The sequence below is a fragment of the Heterodontus francisci genome, chromosome 8, assembly GCF_036365525.1.
Source record: "Heterodontus francisci isolate sHetFra1 chromosome 8, sHetFra1.hap1, whole genome shotgun sequence".
Taxonomy (NCBI): Eukaryota; Metazoa; Chordata; class Chondrichthyes; order Heterodontiformes; family Heterodontidae; genus Heterodontus; species Heterodontus francisci.
This window is the reverse complement of record NC_090378.1, coordinates 9,773,662-9,796,168: the sequence shown is the minus strand read 5'-3', so window position 1 is coordinate 9,796,168 and position 22,507 is coordinate 9,773,662. Positions and strand designations below refer to the sequence as shown.

Here is a 22,507-nt window from a genome sequence, read left to right as displayed (position 1 = left end):
GACCAGGTAAGGACAGCAGATTTTTTTCCCGAAAGGACATTAGTGAACCAGATGAGTTTTTACAACAATTGACAGTGGTTTCATGGTCACCATTAGACTAGCTTTTTTAATTCCAGAATTCTGAACTGAATTTAAATTTTCACCATCTGCCATGGTGGGATTCGAACCCTTGTCCCCAGTACATTAGCCTAGCCTCTAGATTACCAGTCCATTACCACTATGCCACCACCTCCCCCTTTATTAATCTGTAAAGTGTATTAGTACATTAACAAATCACACATGGAATAGAACTGAAATGGAAACTATTGCTCGAAAACTCTCACCACTGATCCTTCATTGAGATCACAGGGCCTTGGATGTGAATAAATATCAACTGTTTTAATTTTATAAAATACTAAAATTGGCAAAGTCAATGGCAGCATTGACCTGAAGATTGGACCATGGGATAGTGTCCAAACAATTTAATAGTTTCATGATGGCATTAAATTAGTGTAAGTTTGTTCATCTGACTGAATTAAACATTCATCCACGAACACCTCACAACATAATTTCAAGCCAATTACATAACTATGTTACTGCACTTGAAAGAAACTTATTGTGTGAAACCCTTGCGATGATTTAAACAGATATGATCAAATTCAGTATGAAGGACATTCTTTGGTTTCTTGGAGGAGCAGCTCCAAGGAAATTCCCAGTCAATCTTTTTAACACCAAAAACAATGAACTCATCTGGATGCTGTGCAACATCTGAACACAAGGCACATGTTAACAGGACAAATATATTCCTCAAAATTGTCATGATGACTGTGACTGTTTGCCTTGATTAATAAAATTACATCATTACTTTAGATATATTCATGTAAAGCTTCTAGAGAAAGTATTGGCATTTAAATAGCACCGTTCACAAACTCAGACCATCCAAAGCAATGTGCAGCTCATGAAGTGCTTTTGAAATGTAGTGACTGTTGTAATGTAGGAAATGCAGCAGACAATTTGCACAGAGCAAGATCCCACAAACAGCATGTGATAATGATCAGATAATCTTTTAGTGATGTTGGTTGAGGGATAAATATTGCCCAGGACACCAGGGAGGACACCTCCACTCTTCCTCAAAATAGTGCTATTGGAACATTTATGTCCACCTCAGAGGACGGTTAGGGCCTCAGTTTAACTTCCTGTTTGAAAAACAACACCTCCGACAGTGTCTGCAACTGGTTTTTCACAATGTTTTAACAAGGTGAACTGGTTTTGGTGCTTTGCTTCTCAACTCCCATTTTCTTGTCAATTCTCCAACTACACACGTTTCCGACTTTACAAACTGGACATTTTGAACTTTGCTGAATCCTGCACACAGAGAATACTGAATCATGAAACCCTGCAATGTTCACATTCTACAAAGAATGTTGAAATGCACAGGTCTCCACTGTGCTTTGATTGATTGTCTTACCCTGTAGACATAATATGGGGATTTGTAATCATCATCCCAATATCTGCCGGTAATTGATCTGGGCAGCTGCTGCATGATCTCTTTATATGGAATCGATCTTCCAACTTGTGAACTGCAAGGAGCACCTCCGAGAGGAATCTTTTGCAATTCACATCTACCAGGCTGTAAAGTACAAAAGGATGAGAAATTATTACTTGTGAATATAGTTACTCTGCTAACTTCAAAAATGTAGTGACAGCATGACTGATCTCCTAGTGTATAGGCTCTGAGGGGCAATTAGGACTCAAGGATAATTGAAAATTTCGAAACGAAGCTCAATAGAATTTTGTTAGGTGGAGGTATTAATCGTGACAAAGTCAAGGCAGGTATATGGGATAAAAATCAGTAACATTCAAACTGAGTGGTGGAACAGGCTTGAGTAATTGAATGGTCTACTGTATCTCCTGTGCTTCTTTGATTCCATGTGTGAAGGAATGAGCTTTGAGAAAAAAAATTCAGAAGCTTAAGATTTACAGTCCAGAAGAATGCAGTTAAAGAAATGCTTCAGTGAAATGAAATGTTAAATAGCATGGATAAGGTAAGTCCAGACAGCAAACCAACGGATACAAATGGAAATTAACAAAACTGTAAAACGGGTAATAAAAATGCTGAATGTAAAAAACATCAAAGTTATTGAACGGGGCTACAAGCAAGCTAAATAAGGCAAAATACTGGACTGTTTTCAAATACATTTAGATACCCTGATTGGACAGTTAATGTGGACGAGGGATGTGTTTCAGGTGTATAAAAGCAAAATACTGCGGATGCTGGAAATCTGAAATAAAAACAAGAGCTTTGAGAAAGAAATTCAGAAGCTTAAGATTTACAGTCTAGAAGAATGCAGTTAAGGAAATGCCTCAGTGAAATGAAATGTTAAATAGTATGGATAAGGTCAGCCCAGACAGAAAACCAATGGATACAAATGGAAAGTAGCAAAATTGTAAAGCAAGTATTAAAAACGCTTAAAGTAAAAAAAGCAAAATTATTGAACTAGGCTACAAGCAAGCTGAGCAAGAGAAAATACTGGGCTGTTTCAAAATGCAAATAGATGCCTTGATTGGACAGATAATGTGGACAAGGGATGAATTTCAGGTGAACTGAATTCACTCAATTACTTCCGGATTTTTTTCTCAAAGTTCATTCTTTCACACACGATTAATGGTAAAATACTGAGTGGTGCAGAGGAGGTAAGGGACCTCGGAGTAAATGTTCACAGATCCCTGAAGGTAGCAGGACAGGTCGATAAGGTGGTTAAGAAGGCATAGAAACATAGAAGATAGGAGCAGGAGTAGGCCATTCGGCCCTTCGAGCCTGCTCTGCCATTCATTGTGATCATGGCTGATCATCCAACTCAGTAACCTGTTCCCACTTTCGCCCCATACCCTTTGATCCCTTTAGACCCTAGAGCTATATCTAACTCCTTCTTGAAAACATACAATGTTTTGGCCTCAGCTGCTTTCTGTGGTAGCAAATTCCATAGGCTCACCACTCTCTGGGTGAAGAAACTTCTCCTCATCTCAGTCCTGAAAGGTTTACCCCGTATCCTTAGACTATGACCCCTGGTTCTGGACTCCCCCATCATCGGGCACATCCTTTCCGCACCAACCCTGTCAAGTCCTGTTAGAATTTTAAAGTTTTCTATGAGATGCCCCCTCACTTTTCTGAACTCCAGTAAATATAATCCTAACTGACTCAATCTCTCCTCATACGTCAGTCCCACCATCCCAGGAATCGGTCTGGTAAACCTTTGCTACACTCCCTCTGTAGCAAGCACATCCTTCCTCAGATAAGGAGACCAAAACTGCACACAATATTCCAGGTGTGGTCTTACCAAGGTCCAGTATAATTGCAGCAAGACACCCCTGCTTCTGTACTCGAATCCTCTCACTATGAAGGCCAACATACCATTTGCCTTTTTTATCGCCTGTTGCACCTGCATGTTTACCTTCAGCGACTGGTGTACGAGAACACCCAGGTCTCGCTGCATATTCCCTTCTCTCAGTTTACAGCCATTCAGATAATAATCTGTCTTCCTGTTTTTGCTACCAAAGTGGATAACCTCACATTAATCCACATCATACTGCATCTGCCATGCATTAGCCCACTCATTCAACTTGTCCAAATCACCCTGAAGCCTCTCTGCATCCTCCTCACAACTCACCCTCCCACCCAGTTTTGTGTCATCTGCAAATTTAGAGATATTACATTTAGTTCCCTTATCAAAATCAGGGGGACCTGATTGAGGTGTACAAAATCATGAGAGGTATAGACAGGGTGGATAGCAAGAAGCTTTTTCCCAGAGTGGAGGATTCAATTACTAGGGGTCACGAGTTCAAAGTGAGAGGGGAAAAGTTTAGGGGGGATATGCATGGAATGTTCTTTACGCAGAGGGTGGTGGGTTCCTGGAACGGGTCGCCAGCGGAAGTGGTAGACGCGGGCAAAATAGCGTCTTTTAAGATGTATCTAGACAGATACATGAATGGGCAGGAAGCAAAGAGATACGGACCCTTAGAAAATAGGCGACATGTTTAGATAGAGGATCTGGATCGGCGCAGGCTTGGAGGGCTGAAGGGCCTGTTCCTGTGCTGTAATTTTCTTTGTTCTTTGTTCTTAAATCATTAATGTATATTGTGAGTAGCTGGTGTCCTAGCACCGATCCCTGCGGTACCCCACTAGTCACTGCCTGCCATTCGGAAAAAGACCCATTTATCCCTACTCTTTGTTTCCTGTCCGCCAACCAATTTTCTATCCTTCGATAATACATTACCCCCAATCCCGTGCGCTTTAATTTTACATGCTATTATCTCATGTGGGACTTTGTCGAATGCCTTCTGAAAGTCCCAAAAAACCACATCCACAGGCACCCCCTCATCAACTCTACTAGTTATATCCTCGAAGAATTCGAGTAGATTTGTAAAGCACAATTTCCCTTTTGTAAATCCATGCTGACTCTGCCCGATTCTACCACTGTTCTCTAAGTGCTCTGCTATAAAATCTTTGATAATGGACTCTAGAATTTTCCCCACTGCCGACATCAGGCTGACTTGTCAATAATTCCCTGCTTTCTCTCCACCTCCCTTTTTAAATAGTGGGGTTACATTAGCTACCCTCCAATCTGTAGGAACTGTTCCAGAGACTATAGAATCTTGGAAGATGACCACCAATGCATCCATTATTTCTGGGGCCACTTCCTTAAGTACTCTGGGATGCATACCATCAGGCCCTGGGGATTTATCCCATCAATCCCATCAATTTCTCCAGCATCATTTCTCTACTAATACTGATTTCTTTCAGTTCCTCCCTCTCACTAAGCCCTGTGTTCCCCAACATTTCTGGTATAATATTTGTGTCCTCCTTTGTGAAGACAGAACCAAAGTATGAATTTAGTTGGTCAGTCATTTCTTTATTCCACATAATAAATTCCCCTGTTTCTGACTGTAATGGAATCTGCATATGGAATCCTTTCCTTTATTAGCCGAGGTACAGAATATAAGAGCAGGGACGTTATGCTGGAACTGTATAACTCGATGGTTAGGCCATAACTTGAGTATTGCGTGCAGTTGTGGTCACCTCATTGTAGAAAGGATGTAATTGCACGAGAAAGGATACAGAGGAGATTTACGAGGATGTTGCCAGGACTGGAAAAGTGCAGCTATGAGGAAAGATTGGATCGGTTGGGATGTTCTCCTTGGAACAGAGAAGGCTGAGGAGAGTTCTGAGTGAAATGTGCAAAATTTTGAGGGGCCTGGATAGAGTGGAGGTGAAGGGTCTATTCACCTTAGCAGAAAGGTCAGTGATGAGGGGGTATAGATTTAAAGTGATTGGCAGAATAATTAGAGAGATGAGGAAAAACGTTTTCACCCAGAGGGTGAACTTACTGCCTGAAAGGGTAGTTGAGGCAGAGACCCTCAACTCATTAAAAAGGAGTCTGGATATGCACCTCAAATGCTGTAAGCTAAAGAGCTACGGACCAAATGCTGGAAGGTGAGATTAGAATAGATAGATCGTTTTTCGGCCAGCGCAGATATGATGTGCCAAGTGGCCTCTTTCTATGTCTTAAACGTTTTACGATTCTATGATTCACTCCCATTTCTTGTGCAATGCAAACTAAACATTTCTTACCTCATAAAAGCGCTGGCAATTATAGTCGTAACCATACCATGGAACTACCATCAGCAGCTTTCTGGAATCAACACCCAGTTTGATATAAGCAGAGAGACCTAAATAGATAAAAATATGACAGTCTGAGATAAACATTGATATCCGGGAGGCAGACCCTGAACCAGAAGGTTTTAATGTACATACCTGAATAAACCTGGTGATAGGGAGCACCTGCTTTTGCAAAGCACTCATCCCACATTTGGTTCTGCAAATTGTAGGACTGCACGACTAAGAAGTCACAGGAATTTGCCATTCCCACATAATCATGGCATTGGCCATTTGGGCAGTCTGGAGTCCAAGGTACATTAAATGTGACCTAAGGAACAAATAGTAATGAGAAGTTAACTTTATCTCACACCTTGGGTTGGATTTTTTCGAGCCCTCGATGTCGGGATCCATGGTGGGGAAGGGGGCATGAAGATTGCCCTGGATGAGGCCAGCCATGGACCTCGACACCGGCAGGGCACAGCCCGATATTGCTGGTGACGGGTAAGGCCTCATGGCGGCCCCCCTCACCATGCGGCGACACAACGGCCATTTAATATTTTTATAAATTAACTCACCTGATTAAATGAGTCTCCCGTCGCCTCCTTACATCCCACCGCGATCTTCACCCTGGCGGTTGGCACTGCCAAACCTTCGGATTCCCGTCCAGGGAAACAAGACACAACATTGGATGGGAGGGGGGAGAAGGTAAGTTTCTCAGTGCGGGGGATGGGGGCTCAAATGAATGTTATGGGTGCAGGGGATGGTGGGAAAGGTTACAGTTTAAATTTTGTGCAGTTTGAAGGGAAGGTCAGATTGTGAAGGTCAGTGTTTTGGGGTGAAAAGGGGAAATAATTAATCCAATTGATATTGGGGGTTGGGAGAGAGGCAAAAGAAATGTAATTCAATGTGACTTTTAATATTTAAATGTCCCGGTAGGGCTGACAGCCTTTTAAAAATGATGTCAGCGCCTGAGCACAGGCAGTTGATGCCATTGTCAGGGACGGACAGGCTGCCCGCTCCACAGGATCGGAGTGGGGGCAGCCTGTCCCAGCTATTTAAATGAGCTGCAGCACTTGGAATCGCGGTGACTCTTTGGCGTGTGGCCCACCCAGGTGGGCCGCCAGTCTTTTCACCCGCTGCAGAATATTCAGCCCCTTCTGTTGTTGTCACACGTAGTTATTTGGTTTTTATTAAGCATTCCCTTCTAATGCACAGGGCATTGAAGCTGTGAAATTCAACAGGGGAGATGTTCTGCAATGTTCATGACTTTATAAAATGGAACATGATAAAGTTGGGGAAAATAGTGAGTCTTAATTGTTAGGATCCTTGATTGTCTAAATATTAATCAGGAAGATTGGAAAAGCAATAGTGAGATGGAATTCAATAGGGGAACAGACAGGTGTTTCTGTGGCCACAGATGTGAATCCAGGATGTTATGTTGTCTCCCTGACGCCAGGGTCATGGATGTCACTCAACAGTTGCAGAGCACTCTGACGGGGGAGGGTGAGCAACTAACGGTCGTGGTCCATATCAGTACCAACAACTCAGCTGGAAAGAGAGATGGGGTCCTGCAGGTAGAGTTCAAGGAGTTAGGAAAGAAACTAGCAAGCAGCATCTCAAAGGTAATAATCTCCAGATTACTCCCAGTACCATGCGCAGGTGAGTACAGAAATAGGAAGAAAGAGCAGATGAATGCATGACTGGAGAGATGGTGCAGGAGGAAAGGCTTTAGATTCCTTGGACATTGGGACTGGTTCTGGGAGATGGAACCTATGCAAGCCGGACGAGTTGCACCTGAAGAGAGCCAGGACCAATGTCCTTGCAGGGCGATTTGCTAGTGCTATTTGGGAAGGTTTAACCTAACTTGGCAGGGATGCGGAACCAGGAGGTAATAGTAGAGAGAATAAAACAAGGTGCACAGAGGATTTGGAGAAACGGATAGCACTAGAATAGGAAATAGTAAGGCATTAGGTGGGGTCAGAGTAAGAGGGAATGTAAAAATGTCGAAATTAGGTTTATAGTGCATGAATGTGAATGCGTGGAGTGTAATAAATAAGGTTGGTGAGCTGCAGGCAAGTGGAAATATGATGTTGTGGTGATAATGGAGACCTGGCTCAAATAAAGGGCAGGACTGGGTACTAAATATTCCTGGATACAAGGTGTTCAGGAAAGATAGGGAAGGAAAGGTGGGGGAAGGGACAGCTGCATTGATTAAAGAGAACATTACAGTGCTGGAGAGAGAGGTTGTCCTAGAGGGGTCAAGGACAGAATCTATTTGGTTAGAGCTAAGAAACAATAGAGGTACCCCATTACACTGATGGGTGTATTCTATAGACTACCAAATAGTGGGAAAGATTTGAGGAACAAATTTGCAGGAACATTACAGACTGGGGCAAGAATTATAGAGTCGTTATAATGGGGGACTTTAATTATCCTGATATAGACTCGGATAGTAGTAATGTAAAGGACAGAGAGGGGCAAGAGTTTCTGGAGTGTGTTCAGGAGAATTTTCTACATCAGTATGTTTCCAGTCCAACAAAGGAAGGAGGCATTGCTGTATCTGGTTCTGGGGAATGAGGTGGGTCAAGTGGATCAAGTGTCAGTAGTGGAACATTTAGAGGACAGTGATCATAGTATCATAAGGGTTAGGTTGGCTGTGGAAAAGTACAAGGAGCAATCCAGAGTGAAAATAATTAATAGGGGGAGGGTCAACATCAATGGGATGAGAACAGATCTGGAAAGCATTTGATTAAATACCACATAAAAGGCTGGTTAATGGAACTCAGGCACATGGAATAGGAGGATCAGTGACTAATTGGATAAAAAATTGGCTGAAGGATATAAAATATCGAGTGGTGGTAAATGGTTGTTTTTCAGACTGGAGAATGGGAGGTAATGGTGTTCCCAAGGGTCAATGTTAGGACCACTGCTTTTTTGCTATATATAAACAACTTGGATCTTGGAATATAAAGCAAAATTTTAAAAAAATTGCTGAAGATACCAATTTTGGAGGAGTGGCAAACAGTGAGGATGATACGAATCGCCTGCAACAGGACAGAAATTGACTAGCACAGGGTGATCCAAACTTTTCAAATGGCGGGGGTGGGGGGAGCACATTACAATTTGTGTCTGACATAGGCGGTGGTGAGACAATTTCAGAAAGAGAAAGGCGTAACAAAATTATATTATTATTAATCAAAACAACAAATGTACATTAACATAAAAGCAAAATACTGCAGATGCTGGAAATCTGAAATAAAAACAGAAAGTGCTGAAAATACTCAGCAGGTCAGGCAGCAGCTGTGGACAGAGAAGCAGAGTTAACATTTCAGGTCTGTGACTTTTCATCAGTGATGCCGAGTATTCCGGATAGATGTCATTCTGTCAGGAGTGATCTTGAGCACTCTCTCTCCCTCTTTCTCAGTCTCTTTCTCTCTCCCTATGTCCCCCCTCTCTGTGTTGTTCCCCCTCTCTGTGTTGTTCCCCCTCTCTGTGTTGTTCACCCCTCTCTGTGTTGATCCCCCCTCTCTGTGTTGTTCACTCCTCTCTGTGTTGTTCCCCCTCTCTGTGTTGTTCCCCCCTCTCTGTGTTGTTCACCCCTCTCTGTGTTGTTCCCCCCTCTTTGTGTTGTTCCCCCCTCTCTGTGTTGTTCCCCCTCTCTGTGTTGTTCCCCCTCTCTGTGTTGTTCACCCCTCTCTGTGTTGTTCCCCCTCTCTGTGTTGTTCCCCACTCTTTGTGTTGTTCCCCCCTCTCTGTGTTGTTCCCCCTCTCTGTGTTGTTCCCCCTCTCTGTGTTGTTCACCCCTCTCTGTGTTGTTCACCCCTTTCTGTGTTGTTCCCCCCTCTCTGTGTTGTTTCCCCCCTCTCTGTGTTGTTCCCCCTCTCTGTGTTGTTTCCCCCCTCTCTGTGTTGTTCCCCCTCTCTGTGTTGTTCCCCCTCTCTGTGTTGTTCCCCCCTCTCTGTGTTGTTTCCCCCCTCTCTGTGTTGTTCCCCCTCTCTGTGTTGTTTCCCCCCTCTCTGTGTTGTTCACCCCTCTCTGTGTTGTTCCCCCTCTCTGTGTTGTTCAGCCCTCTCTGTGTTGTTCCCCCCTCTCTGTGTTGTTTCCCCCCTCTCTGTGTTGTTCACCCCTCTCTGTGTTGTTCCCCCTCTCTGTGTTGTTCAGCCCTCTCTGTGTTGTTCCCCCCTCTCTGTGTTGTTCCCCCTCTCTGTGTTGTTCCCCCCTTTCTGTGTTGTTCACCCCTCTCTGTGTTGTTCCCCCCTCTCTGTGTTGTTCCCCCCTCTCTGTGTTGTTTCCCCCCTCTCTGTGTTGTTCTCCCTCTCTGTGTTGTTCACCCCTCTCTGTGTTGTTCCCCCTCTCTGTGTTGTTCAGCCCTCTCTGTGTTGTTCCCCCCTCTCTGTGTTGTTCCCCCTCTCTGTGTTGTTCCCCCCTTTCTGTGTTGTTCACCCCTCTCTGTGTTGTTCCCCCCTCTCTGTGTTGTTCACCCCTCTCTGTGTTGTTTCCCCTCTCTGTGTTGTTCACCCCTCTCTGTCCCCATTCTGATACAAGGTCACAGACCTGAGCCATTAACTCTGCTTCTCTCTCCACAGAGGAATGTGGGCCGGATGGAAACCTTTGACAGGCTGGATCCTGACCCACGGGTCGTATGTTGGACAACCCTGGGCGAGCAGAATAGGCAGACAGGTGGCAGATGGAATTTAAAACAGACTAGTGTGAGGTGATGCATTTTGGTAGAAGGAATAGGGTGAAGCAATATAGATTTAATGGCCCAGTTCTAAAGAGTGTGCAGGAACAGAGAGGGACCTGGGGCTGCATGTGCATCGATCTTGGAAGGTGGTCGGACATATTGAGAGAGTGGTTAGCAAATCATATGGGATCTTGGGCTTCATAAATAAAGGCATTGAGTACAAACGCAGGTAAGTAATGTTGAACATTTGTAAAGCTCTAGTTAGGCCCAAATTGAAGTATTACATCCAGTTCTGTTCACCACACTTTAGGAAGGTTATGAGGGTCTGTGAGAGGCTGTAGAGGAGATGTACCAGAATGGTTCCAGCAATGGGCGATTTAAGTTACAAGGTTAGTTTGGAAACACTGGAGCAAAGCAGATTGAGGTGAGATAGAGGTGTACAAGATGATGAAAGGCTTCAATAAGGTAGACTAGGAATAACTGTTCACATTAGCTAATGGTACAAGGGCGAGAGGACACTGATTTAAGGTTTTGGCTAAAAGATGCAGGGGGAAGGTGAGGAAGAACTTTTTTACACAGCGAGTGGTAATGACCTGGAACTCGCTGCCATGAGTGTGGTCGAAGGGGAAACAATCAATGATTTAAATAGGAAATTGGATGGGCACTTGTAAGAAATAAATGTACAGGACTACAGGGATCGAGCAGGGCATTGGGACTGACTAGATTGCTTCATGGAGACTTGATGGGCCGAATGGCTTCCTTCTGTGTGGTAAATGACTCCATGACCGTATGAATAAATTGGAATCAAAGATTTGCAGGCAAACCTGCAACGAAGGCATGCAGCATGCTTGCCTTCATTGGTCGCGGCATAGAGTATAAAAATTGGCAAGTCATGTTGCAGCTGTACAGAACCTTAGAATATTGGAATATTGGAATATTGCGTACAATTCTGGTCGCCACACTACCAGAAGGACGTGGAGGCTTTGGAGAGGGTACAGAAGAGGTTTACCAGGATGTTGCCTGGTCTGGAGGGTATTAGCTATGAGAAGAGGTTGGATAAACTCGGATTGTTTTCAGTGGAACGACAGAGGTGGAGGGGCGACATGATAGAGGTTTACAAAGTTATGAGTGGCATGGATATAGTGGATAGTCAGAAGCTTTATCCCAGGGTGGAAGAGTCAATTATTAGGGGACATGGGTTTAAGGTGAGAGGGGCAAAGTTTAGAGGGGATCTACGAGGCATGTTCTTTACACAGAGGGTGGTGAGTGCCTGGAACTTGCTGCCGGGGGAGGTGGTGGAAGCAGGTGCGATAGCGACGTTTATGAGGCATCTTGACAAATATATGAGTAAGATAGGAATAGAGGGATACGGACCTCGGAAGTGCAGAAGGTTTTAGTTTAGACAGGCACCATAATCGGCGCAGGCTTGGAGGGCCGAATGGCCTGTTCCTGTGCTGTACTGTTCTTTGTTCTTTCTTTGTTCTTTGAAACAATGGGCAGCCTTTAAAGAGGAGATAGTTTGTGTACAGTCAAAGGGGAAAGGCAGGGCAAACAAACTGGGGCAGCACAGTGGCGCAGTGGTTAGCACTGCAGCCTCACAGCTCCAACGACCAGGGTTCGATTCTGGGTACTGCCTGTGCGGAGTTTGCAAGTTCTCCCTGTGACCGCGTGGGTTTTCGTCGGGTGCTCCGGTTTCCTCCCACAGCCAAAGACTTGCAGGTTGATAGGTGAATTGGCCATTGTAAATTGCCCCTCGTATAGGTAGGTGGTAGGGGAATTGAGGGAAGGTGGGGATGTGAGAGGGTAATGGGATTAATGAAGGATTGGTATAAATGGGTGGTTGATGGTCGGCACAGAGCCGATGGACCAAAGGGCCTGTTTCAGTGCTGTGTCTCTAAATAAATCAAAAACTCCCTGGATGACAAAAGAGATAGAGAATAAGCTGAAAATGGCTGCATATTACAGATTTCAGGTGGATAATACAATTGCCACCAGGCTGAATATTGAAGGTTCAGACGGAAAGTGAAACAATGACTAAGAGAAGCAAAGAGAGAGTATGAGAAGAGTCTACCAGCTCACACAAAAGGGAACCCAAAAGTCTTCTATAGCCATATAAACAGTAGAGGGGTGGTAAAAGGAAAAGCCGGGACTTTTAGGGATATAAAAGTGGATTTATGAATGGAGGCAGGGGGCGTGGCTGAGATATTAAATGAGTATTTTGCATTTGTCTTCACCAAGGAAGAAGGTGCTGCTCAAGTCACAGTGAAAGAGGAGGTAGTTGAGACATTGAAGGGGCTAGAAATTAATAAAGAGGAGGTATTAGATAGACTGGTTGTACTTAAAGTCAACAGGACTGGATGAGATTCATCCAAGTTTTCTGAGGGAAGTAAGGGTGGAAATTGCAGAGGTACTGTCCATAAACTTTCAATCCTCCTTAGATACAGGGATGGTGCGAGAGGACTGGAGAATTCCAAATGTTACACCCTTATTCAAGAAAGGGTGTAAGGACAAATCCAGAAACTACAGGCCAGTCAGTTTAACATCGGTGGTGGGAAAAATTTTAGAAATGATAATTTGGGACAAAATTAATAGTTACTTGGATAAATGTGGATTAATTAAGGAGAGCCAGCATGGATTTTTAAAGGGAAAATCATGTTTTACTAATTTCCTTCAGTTTTTTGATGAGGTAACTGAGAGGATTGATGAAGGTAATGATGTTGATGTGGTGTACATGGACTTCCAAAAGGCATTTGAGAAAGTGCCATAATACAGGCTTATCAGCAAAGGTAGAGCTCGTGGAATAAAAGGGACAGTGGCAGCATGGATACGAAGTTGGCTGGGTGACAGGAAACAGAGCATAGTGGTGAACGGTTGTGTTTGGACTGGAGAAGGGTAAATAGTGGGGTTCACAAGAACACAAGAAATAGGAGCAGTGGACCATATGGCCCATTGAACCTGCTCTACCATTCAATACGATCATGGGTGATCTTGGGCTTCAATTCCACTTTCCTGCCCACACCCCATATCCTTGATACCCTGCAAGACCAAAAATCTCTCTATCCCAACTTTAAATGTTTTCCATGATGGAGCATCCACAACTCTCTGGGGTAGAGAATTCCAAAGATTCACAACCCTTTGAGACTAGTAATTTCCCCTCGTCTCGGTCCTGAATGATCCCAGGACTGTGCCGAGATTCCCTGACCAGCAGAAACAATCTCTCAGCTTCTACCCTATCAAGCCCTTTCAGAATCTTGTATGTCTCAATTAGATCGCCTCTCATTTTCCTAAACTCCACAGAATATAGGCTCAATTTACTCAGCCTCTCATCTTAGAACAATCTCCTCATTCCAGGAACCAATTTAGTAAATCTTCGCTACACTGCCTCCAGTGCAAGTATATCATTTCTTAAATGTGGAGACCAAAACTGCACATAATATTCCAGGTGCAGTCTCACCAAAGCCCTGTACAATTTTAGTAAGACTTCTTTATTCCTGTACTCCAATCCCCTTTCAATAAAGGCCAACATGCCATTTGCCTTCCTCATAGCCTGCTGCACCTGCATGTTAACTTTGTGTATTCCTTGGACGAGTACGCCCAAGTCTCTCTGAACATTAACACTTACCAGTTTCACACCTTTTAAAAAATATTCTGCTTTTCTATTTTTACGACCAAAGTGAACAAACTTTGCCATTCAGGCGTGACAGGGGAGGGGATAAAAGAGGAGGTGGCATTGCACTGTTAATCAAGGAATCAATTACTGCAGTAAGGAGGGATGATATCACAGAATGTTCCTCAAATGAGGCAATTTAGGTAGAACTTGAAAACAAAAAAGGGGCAATCACTTGGCTGGGAGTGTACAACAGGCTTCCAAACAGTCAGGGAGAGATAGAGGAGCAGATAGAGAACATAGAACATAGAACATTACAGCGCAGTACAGGCCCTTCGGCCCTCGATGTTGCACCGACCTGTGAAACCATCTGACCTACACTATTCCATTTTCATCCATATGTCTGTCCAATGACCACTTAAATGCCCTTAAAGTTGGCGAGTCTACTACTGTTGCAGGCAGGGCGTTCCACACCCCTACTACTCTCTGAGTAAAGAAACTACCTCTGACATCTGTCCTATATCTATCACCCCTCAACTTAAAGCTATGTCCCCTCGTGTTTGCCATCACCATCCGAGGAAAAAGACTCTCACTATCCACCCTATCTAACCCTCTGATTATCTTATATGTCTCTATTAAGTCACCTCTCCTCCTCCTTCTCTCCAACGAAAACAACCTCAAGTCCCTCAGCCTTTCCTCGTAAGACCTTCCCTCCATACCAGGCAACATCCTAGTAAATCTCCTCTGCACCCTTTCCAAAGCTTCCACATCCTTCCTATAATGCGGTGACCAGAACTGCACGCAATACTCCAGGTGCGGTCTCACCAGAGTTTTGTACAGCTGCAGCATGACCTCGTGGCTCCGAAACTCGATCCCCCTACTAATAAAAGCTAACACACCATATGCCTTCTCAACAGCCCTATTAACCTGGGTAGCAACCTTCAGGGATTTATGCACCTGGACACCAAGATCTCTCTGTTCATCTGCACTACCAAGAATCTTCCCATTAGCCCAGTACTCTGCATTCCTGTTACTCCTTCCAAAGTGAATCACCTCACACTTTTCCGCATTAAACTCCATTTGCCATCTCTCAGCCCAGCTCTGCGGCCTATCTATGTCCCTCTGTACCCTACAACATCCTTCGGCACTATCCACAACTCCACCGACCTTAGTGTCATCCGCAAATTTACTAACCCACCCTTCTACACCCTCTTCCAGGTCATTTATAAAAATGACAAACAGCAGTGGCCCCAAAGTTCATGCAGAAAAGTGTGAAGTGATTCATTTTTGTAGGAAGAATAAGGGAAGGCAATATAAAACCATGTTGACTCTGCCTGATTACTTTGAATTTTTCTATGTGCCCTGCTACAACATCTTTGATAGTAGCTTCTAACATGTTCCCTATGACAGATGTTAAGGTAACTGGCCTGTTGTTTCCCGCTTTCCTGCTGATAAATTGGAGAAGCTGGGGTTGTTCTCTTTGGAGAAAAGAAGATTAAGAGGAAAGTAGGTAGAGGTCAGTTATCGGATAGTTAGCTTGACGTCTGTCATTAGAATCGATCATGAAGGAGGTCGTGACTGGGCACTTAGAAAAACTGAAGGAAATCGGGAATAGTCAGCATGGTTTTCTGAAAGGGAAAATCATGTTTCATCAATTTATTGGAGTTCTTTGATGGAGTGACATGTGCTATGGATAAAGGGGAACCCGTTGACGTACTGTACTTGGATTTCCAGAAAACATTTGACAAGGTGCCATTTAGAGGTTATTGTGCAAAGTAGGAGCTCAGGTGTAGGGGGTAACATATTAGCATGGATAGAAGATTGGCTGACTGGCAGAAAACAGAGTGTATGCAGAAATGAATCCTTTTCTGATTGGCAGGATGTGACGAGTGGTATCCCGCAAGGATCTATGTTGGGGCCACAACTTTTTATAATTTATATCAATGTCTTAGATGAAGGGAGCGACGGCATGGTAGCTAAATTTGCAGATGACACAAAGATAGGTAGGAAAGTTATGAAGAGGACATAAGGAGACTGCAGACTGATATAGATGGGTAGAATGTGTGGGCAAAAATCTGGCAGCTGGAATATAATGTGGAAAAATGTAAAGTTGTTCAGCTTGGCAGGAAGAATAAAAAAGCTGAATGCTACTTAAATAGAGAATGACTGCAAAATTCCAAGGTGCAGAGGGATCTAGGTGTTCTAGTGCATGAGTCGTAAAAAGTTAGTATGCAGCTACAGCAGGTATTAAAGAAGTAATGGAATGCTCCCCTTTATTATGAGAGGAATTGAAAATAAAAGTAAGGATGTTATGCTTCACTTATACAGGGCATTGGTGAGACCACATCTCGAATACTGTCTCCTTATTTAAGGAAGGATGTGAATATGTTGAAGTATGATCAGAGGAGGTTTACTAGATTGATACCTGGAATGAGCGGGTTGTCTTACAAGGAAAGGTTGGACAGACTAGGCTTGTTTTCACTGGAGTTTAGAAGAGTGAGGGGAGACTTTATTGAAGTATATAAGATCCTGAACGGTCTTGACAAGGTGGATGTGGAGAGGATGTTTCTTCTTGTGGGGAGTCCAGAACTAGGGGGCACTATTTTAAAATTAGGGGTCGCTCTTTTAGGACAGAGATGAGGAGAAATTTTTTCTCTTAGAGGGTTGTGCAACTTTGGAACTCTCTGCGTCAGAAGGTGGTGGAGGCGGGGATATTAAATATCTTTAAGGCAGAGGTAGATAGTTTCTTGTTAGGCAAGGGAATCAAAGGTTATCAGAAGTAGATGGGAGTGTGGAATTCGAAACACAAACAGATCAGCCATGAGCTTATTGAGTGGGGGAGCAGGATCAAGGGGCTGAATAGCCTACTTCTGCTCCTAATTTATATGTTCATATGTTTGTTCGTTCCTAGGTGTCCAAAATCATGAGGGACATGGACAGCGTAGATACAGAGAAACTGTTCCCATTGGTGGACGGATTGAGAACCAGAGGACATCAATTTAAGGGGATTGGAAAAAGAAGCAACAGCGACATGAGGGAAAACTTTTTCACACAGCGGGTTGTGAGGATCAGGAATGTACTGCTCGAGAGTGTGGTGGAGGCAGATTCAATCGAGGCCTTGTAAAGAGAATTGGATAATTAACTGAAGAGATAAAATTTGCAGAGCTATAGGGAATTGGCAGAGGAGTGGGACTAAGTGAGTTGCTCTTTTAGACAGCCAGCACAAACACGATTGGCCAAATGGACTCCTTCTGTGCTGTATCATTCTTCCACTTGTGTGATAATTACAGTTTGAAACATGCCATCACTAGAATCTGGGCCTCAATACACTTGTATAATTCTGGGCTACATGTTCTGCATCACCAAGTCTGCTGCAGATTCAGATTCAGCTGATTCAAACTAAAATGTCTTTTCTCAGCTTTGGTCCAAACAGTCTCGTAACAAGTTGATGCTCTGATAAACAACAGCTGGAAATCTTCATTTCAATTTACTAATCCAGGAAACTATCCATGTTTCTTTATAATTAAGTGGAACTAAATTGCTTGTCCCTATTTTTAAAAAGATGGCTTTTACCTGAGATCCTGGTATTTTCTCGTGGAACATGTTTGTGGTTTCCCTGAGCAGCTGAGGTAGTGCACTATAATTTGAAGTAGTGCTCTGCAGATCCAAATTAATTCCATCCAGATACAGTAATTTAAAAAAATTCACAATATATGTGATCCAATTTGCTCGTTGTGTACTGTCAGTCAAGTAGCTTTGTTCTATTAATTCTGGTGAAGCATGAAGAAATAACAACTAATGTTGATACAGCTTTTTTCACAGAACAGTAAGTCCCAAGACACTTTACAAACAAAACTGGCAGCATCAAGTAGAAATTAGGAGGGGAAGATTTCGCTAGAACTTGCATTTACCTAGTGCCTTCCACATCCTCAAGATGTCCTTCCATGCTAAATATTCATTATGGAATGTCTGGAATTCTCTCCCCCAGAAGTTGTGGAGGCTAGATCACTGAAAGTATTTAAAGAGGAGGTAGATAGATTTTTGAAATATCGGGGAGTTAAGGGCTATGAGGAGCTGGCACGAAAGAGGAGTTGAGGTCTGGGGCAGATCAGCCATGATCTTATTGAATGGTGGGGCAGGCTTGAGGGGCCGAATGGCCTATTCCTGCTCCTATTTCTTACATACTTATTAATTATTTTTGAAGTGTGTTCCAAGTTGTTTGGTTTTAAAAAGAAAACTTGGTGTTCTGTGTCTTGAAAGACAGAGAGAGAAAAAAATCTCTGAGAACATTGAATGCTGAACTGGGTGGGGCACAGACTGCAAGACAACTTGTTTCCAAACAACTCAACAGCAAGGGAACTGACAGGTCACATGACTTATTGTTAAGAGTTCAGTTTCACTTTTGTTTTGAGAAAGACCAGTGCTGGGCAGGCAGGAGGCAGAACAAACTGGCCGGGACCTGTGCTTTTTGCAGAACAGAAAAAGAACTCTCCCTGAAACGAAGGCTTGCATCTCTTGAAAAAAGAAAGTCTACATTTGAGTTGTGACTGTGTTCTGCCTGGAGGGAAAAAGATCACTGGAGAGGAAAAGACCCAGAGAAAGAGGAGTTGCTGCTCTCTGTGGAGAATGGCTCCTTTGCTGAGAGGGAGCACTACATTGTTAAATGTGGCAAACACCTATTGCCTCCAGTGTCTAGGAAACCTCTGCCTCAAGAGTGATTCCTGTGCTTTTGTTTTTGGGAGATTGTGAAATCTCAAGAAAGCTTCTATTGCTAGACTGCTACTTTAATATACAAGACCTGTTGCTATACCTTTTGCTGACAGATTTGTGTGACACCTGCTGCAGAAGAATTGCCTTGAATGTCAACCCATCACTGACCATCAAGCTTGCCTGGAAAGACTTTGAGTGGCATCTGACTATTCATCTCTGGGACACCTCACCAATCTGGAAATATCCTATCAGACTGTGACCACCATCTATTTTATTATTGCTAAGAAACAGTTGCCAAAAAGTCTTTTTCCCCAGCTAACCAGTTTTCCAACATATGTGTGTCTGCATGAGGATTAGGAAGAAGTAATAAATCTTTTATATATATATATATAGATTTATCTCATTGTTGTTTAACATTTAGTTTATTAATAAATAGTTAATTTTATTATTGTGTAAAGAAACCTGGTTTGGTGTGCTTTATTCTGGAGGATAATTAAAGTGTTTAATTCAGCTAATTTCCAGTAGATGAAAAACTTTACTAATGTGCTGTGACCTGTGGAGTAGTGGGACTGAATTAACAGTACATCACTCCCGCCTTGGTCATGACACATTCATTGGGGGCTCTTGAAGGGATAGTTCCAACACTAATTATGTTGGTTGTAAGGGAAAATAATTGAATGAGAAAAAAAGGGAACCAGGGTTTCTTGTATAATCAGGTACAGGCTATACCATCAGAATGGCATTAGCAGTTGTCGCAGTTTTACTGAGAAAGGCGAATATGCCCCTCAGTGATTGAAAACTTTAACCAAGATTAAACTAAAAGAGTTGGCAGCAGAATTGGGGTTTGAATTGAAATCAGGTGCTAAAAAAGCAGAGATAGTTGACGTAATAGCTCAACATTTAAAATTACAAGAAGAAGAAGATAAACAAGAAAATAGTAAGTCAGAGGGTGATGCAGTTGAATAAGCTAAAATTCAATTACAAATGAAACAACTTGAGGCTGAAAAAGAAATGAGAAAACTTCAACAGAAAAAAAAAGCAATAAGAAAACCTGAACTTCAGAGAGAAAGTGAAAGAGAAGAGAGGGAATTTAGGTTAAAAGAGATGGAACTAAGACAAAGAGGTCGACTTGACTCCAGGAAAATTCGGGTCAGGAAGAATCTGAACCCAACCCAGGACCCAGCAAAAAGCTGTTTACATTTATACAAGCTCTCCTGAAGTTTGAGGAAAGGAACGCAGAGCACTTTTAATTTCTTTCGAAAAATAGCCAAACAAATGAAATGGTCAAAGGAAAGCTGGACACTGCTTATGCAAAGCAGGTTGATAGGCAGAGATCATGAAGTTTATGCCATACTTCCTGAAGAGGCTTCTGCAGATTATGAGATGGAAAAAAAAGTTTTTCTCGGTGCGTTGGAGTTAGACCCTGAAGCTTACCGATAAAAGTTTTGGAACTTATGTAGATTGGCTGGTTGGCCAAGCAGATTTATGTAGAATTTGAGAGGGTAAAGCAAATTAATTTTGATTGTTGGATACGGGCATTAAAGATGGAAACCACATATGAGAACCTTCGAGAACTGATTCTCTTGGAAAAGTTTACAAATTCAATTCCTCCAGTAGTGAGAACTCATGTGGAGAACCTAAAAGTTTCAAAAGTCAGACAAGCAGCAGAAATCACTGATGATTTTGTGCTTGTGAATAAGCCAAAACCCTTTGTCCATCACCCCTACAACATGAGATGGATAGAAAGTGGGAGAGTGAAAGGAAGGCAAGTAGCTGGGGACAAGAAGGAGCAGCTGGGAACACCCCAGGATCCTCTCCTCAGGCCAGACAGAGAGGTGCTGAGGGTAGAAGTGAGGTCTGCAAACCAAAGTGTTATCATTGTCACAAGATGAAACATCTTCGTTCTGAATGCTGGAAGTGGTTAGCTAAACCATGGGACTTGTTGGGGTACAGAAAGATAATGCAGAGAAAGGGGCACTGACTGAGAGTACAGTAAACCAGGCTGTAGCTTTAACGGCAGCTGTAAAATCAGACACAAAAACCAAAGTGAGAGTAGAGGTTGAGAATAAGATTGGAGAAAGGCTCCTTTGCGGAGAGGAAGCCCTGCATTGTTAATGGTAGCAAACTTGTATTGCCTCCAATCTCTGGGAAATCTCTGCCTCAAGAATGATTCCTGTTACTCGTATTCTTCTGAGATCCTGAAATCTCAAGAAAGCTTCTATTGCTAGCCTTCTGCTTTAAAATTTAAGTAGACCTGTTGCTACTCCTTTCGGTGACAGATCTGTGTGAAACCTGTTGCAGACGAACTACCTTGAATGCCTACCCATCACAGATGTTCATCAAACTCATGAGAGACTTCGAATAGCATCTGACTATTCGACTCTGGGACACCTCACTAATCCAGAAATATCCTACCAGACCATGATCACTAACTATTTTATTATTCCTAAGAAACAGTTTAACACCAAAAAGCCTTTTTCCCCAGTTAACCGGTTTTCGAATGTATGTGTGTGTGCACAAGGGTTAGGAAGACTAAGAAGTTATCAATCTTTTATATATATAAATAGATTTATCTCATTATTGTTTAAGGTTTAGTTTATGAATAAAGAGTTAATTTTGTTGTTGCTTAAAGAAATCTGGTTTGGTGTGCTTTATTCTCGGGGATATATAAAGAGTTTAATTTGGCTAATTTCTGGTAGGTGGGAAACTTTACTAATATTCTGTGACCTGTGGAGTAGTGGGACTGAATTAAGAGTACATGACTCCCACCTTGGTTGTAACAAGACTTTATTCAAAAAGGGAGGGTAGCAGGAAACTACAGGCCAATTAGCTTAACATCTGCCTTAGGGAAAATATTAGAAACTATTATTAAAGAGGGTATAGCAGGCCATTTCGAAAAATTCAAGGTAATCAGGCAGAGTCAACATGGTTTTGTGAAAGGGAAATCATGTTTAACTAATTTATTTCAGTTCTTTGAGGGAGTTACATGTGCTGTGGATAAAGGGGAACTGGTGGATGTATTGTACTTAGATTTCCAGAAGGCATTTGATAAGGTGCCACATCAAAGGTTATTGCAGAAAATAAAAGCTCATGGTGCAGGGAGTAACATATTGGTATGGATAGAAGATTGGCTAACTGACAGGAAATGGAGAGGAGGCATAAATGGGTAATTTTCTGGTTGGCAAGATGTAACAAGTGGTGTGCCACAGGGATCTGTGCTGGAGTCCCAACTTTTTACAATTTATGTAACTGACTTAGATGAAGGGGCCGAAGGAATGGTTGCTAAATTTGCTGATGACACAAAGATAGGTAGGAAAGTAAGTTGTGAAGAGGACATCAAGGGGCTACAAAGGGATATAGATAGGTTAAGTGAGTGGGCAAAGATCTGGCAAATGGAGTATAATGTGGGAAAGTGGGAAATTGTCCACTTTGGCAGGAAGAATAAAAAAGAGGCATATTTTCTAAATGGTGAGAGATTGCAGAGCTCTGAGATGCATAGGGATCTGGGTGTCCGAGAGCATGAATTGCAAAAGATTAGTATGCAGGTACAAGCATGTAATTAGCGAAGCTTAGAGAATGTTATTGTTTATTGTGAGGGGAATTGAATACAAAAGTAGGGAGGTTATGCTTCAGCTATACAGGGCATTGGTGAGACCAGATCTGGAGTACTGTGATCAGTACTCCTTATTTAAGGAAGGATGTAAACGCATTGGAGGCAGTACAGAGCAGGTTTACTGGACTAATACCTAGAATGGGCGGGCTGTCTTACGAGGTAAGAGTAGACAGGCTAGGTTAGTATCTGCTGGAATTTAGAAGAATAAAAGGTGACTTGATTGAAACATATAAGATCCTGAGGGGTCTTGACAGGGTG

The 22,507-nt window shown here is 42.8% G+C and overlaps 1 protein-coding gene across 1 annotated transcript in view; it reads right to left on the bottom strand.

Moving 5' to 3' along the window:
- The window catches only part of LOC137373168 (di-N-acetylchitobiase-like), a 54,852-nt gene that overhangs the window by 4,856 nt on the left and 27,489 nt on the right, over window positions 1–22,507 (bottom strand). The window contains exons 3-6 of the mRNA XM_068038026.1: window positions 17,500–17,696; window positions 5,792–5,963; window positions 5,609–5,706; window positions 1,448–1,609 (exon numbers count right to left, since the gene is read on the bottom strand). Coding sequence (XP_067894127.1) covers window positions 1,448–1,609; window positions 5,609–5,706; window positions 5,792–5,963; window positions 17,500–17,696 — 629 coding nt within the window. The remainder of the gene's footprint in view (window positions 1–1,447; window positions 1,610–5,608; window positions 5,707–5,791; window positions 5,964–17,499; window positions 17,697–22,507) is intronic.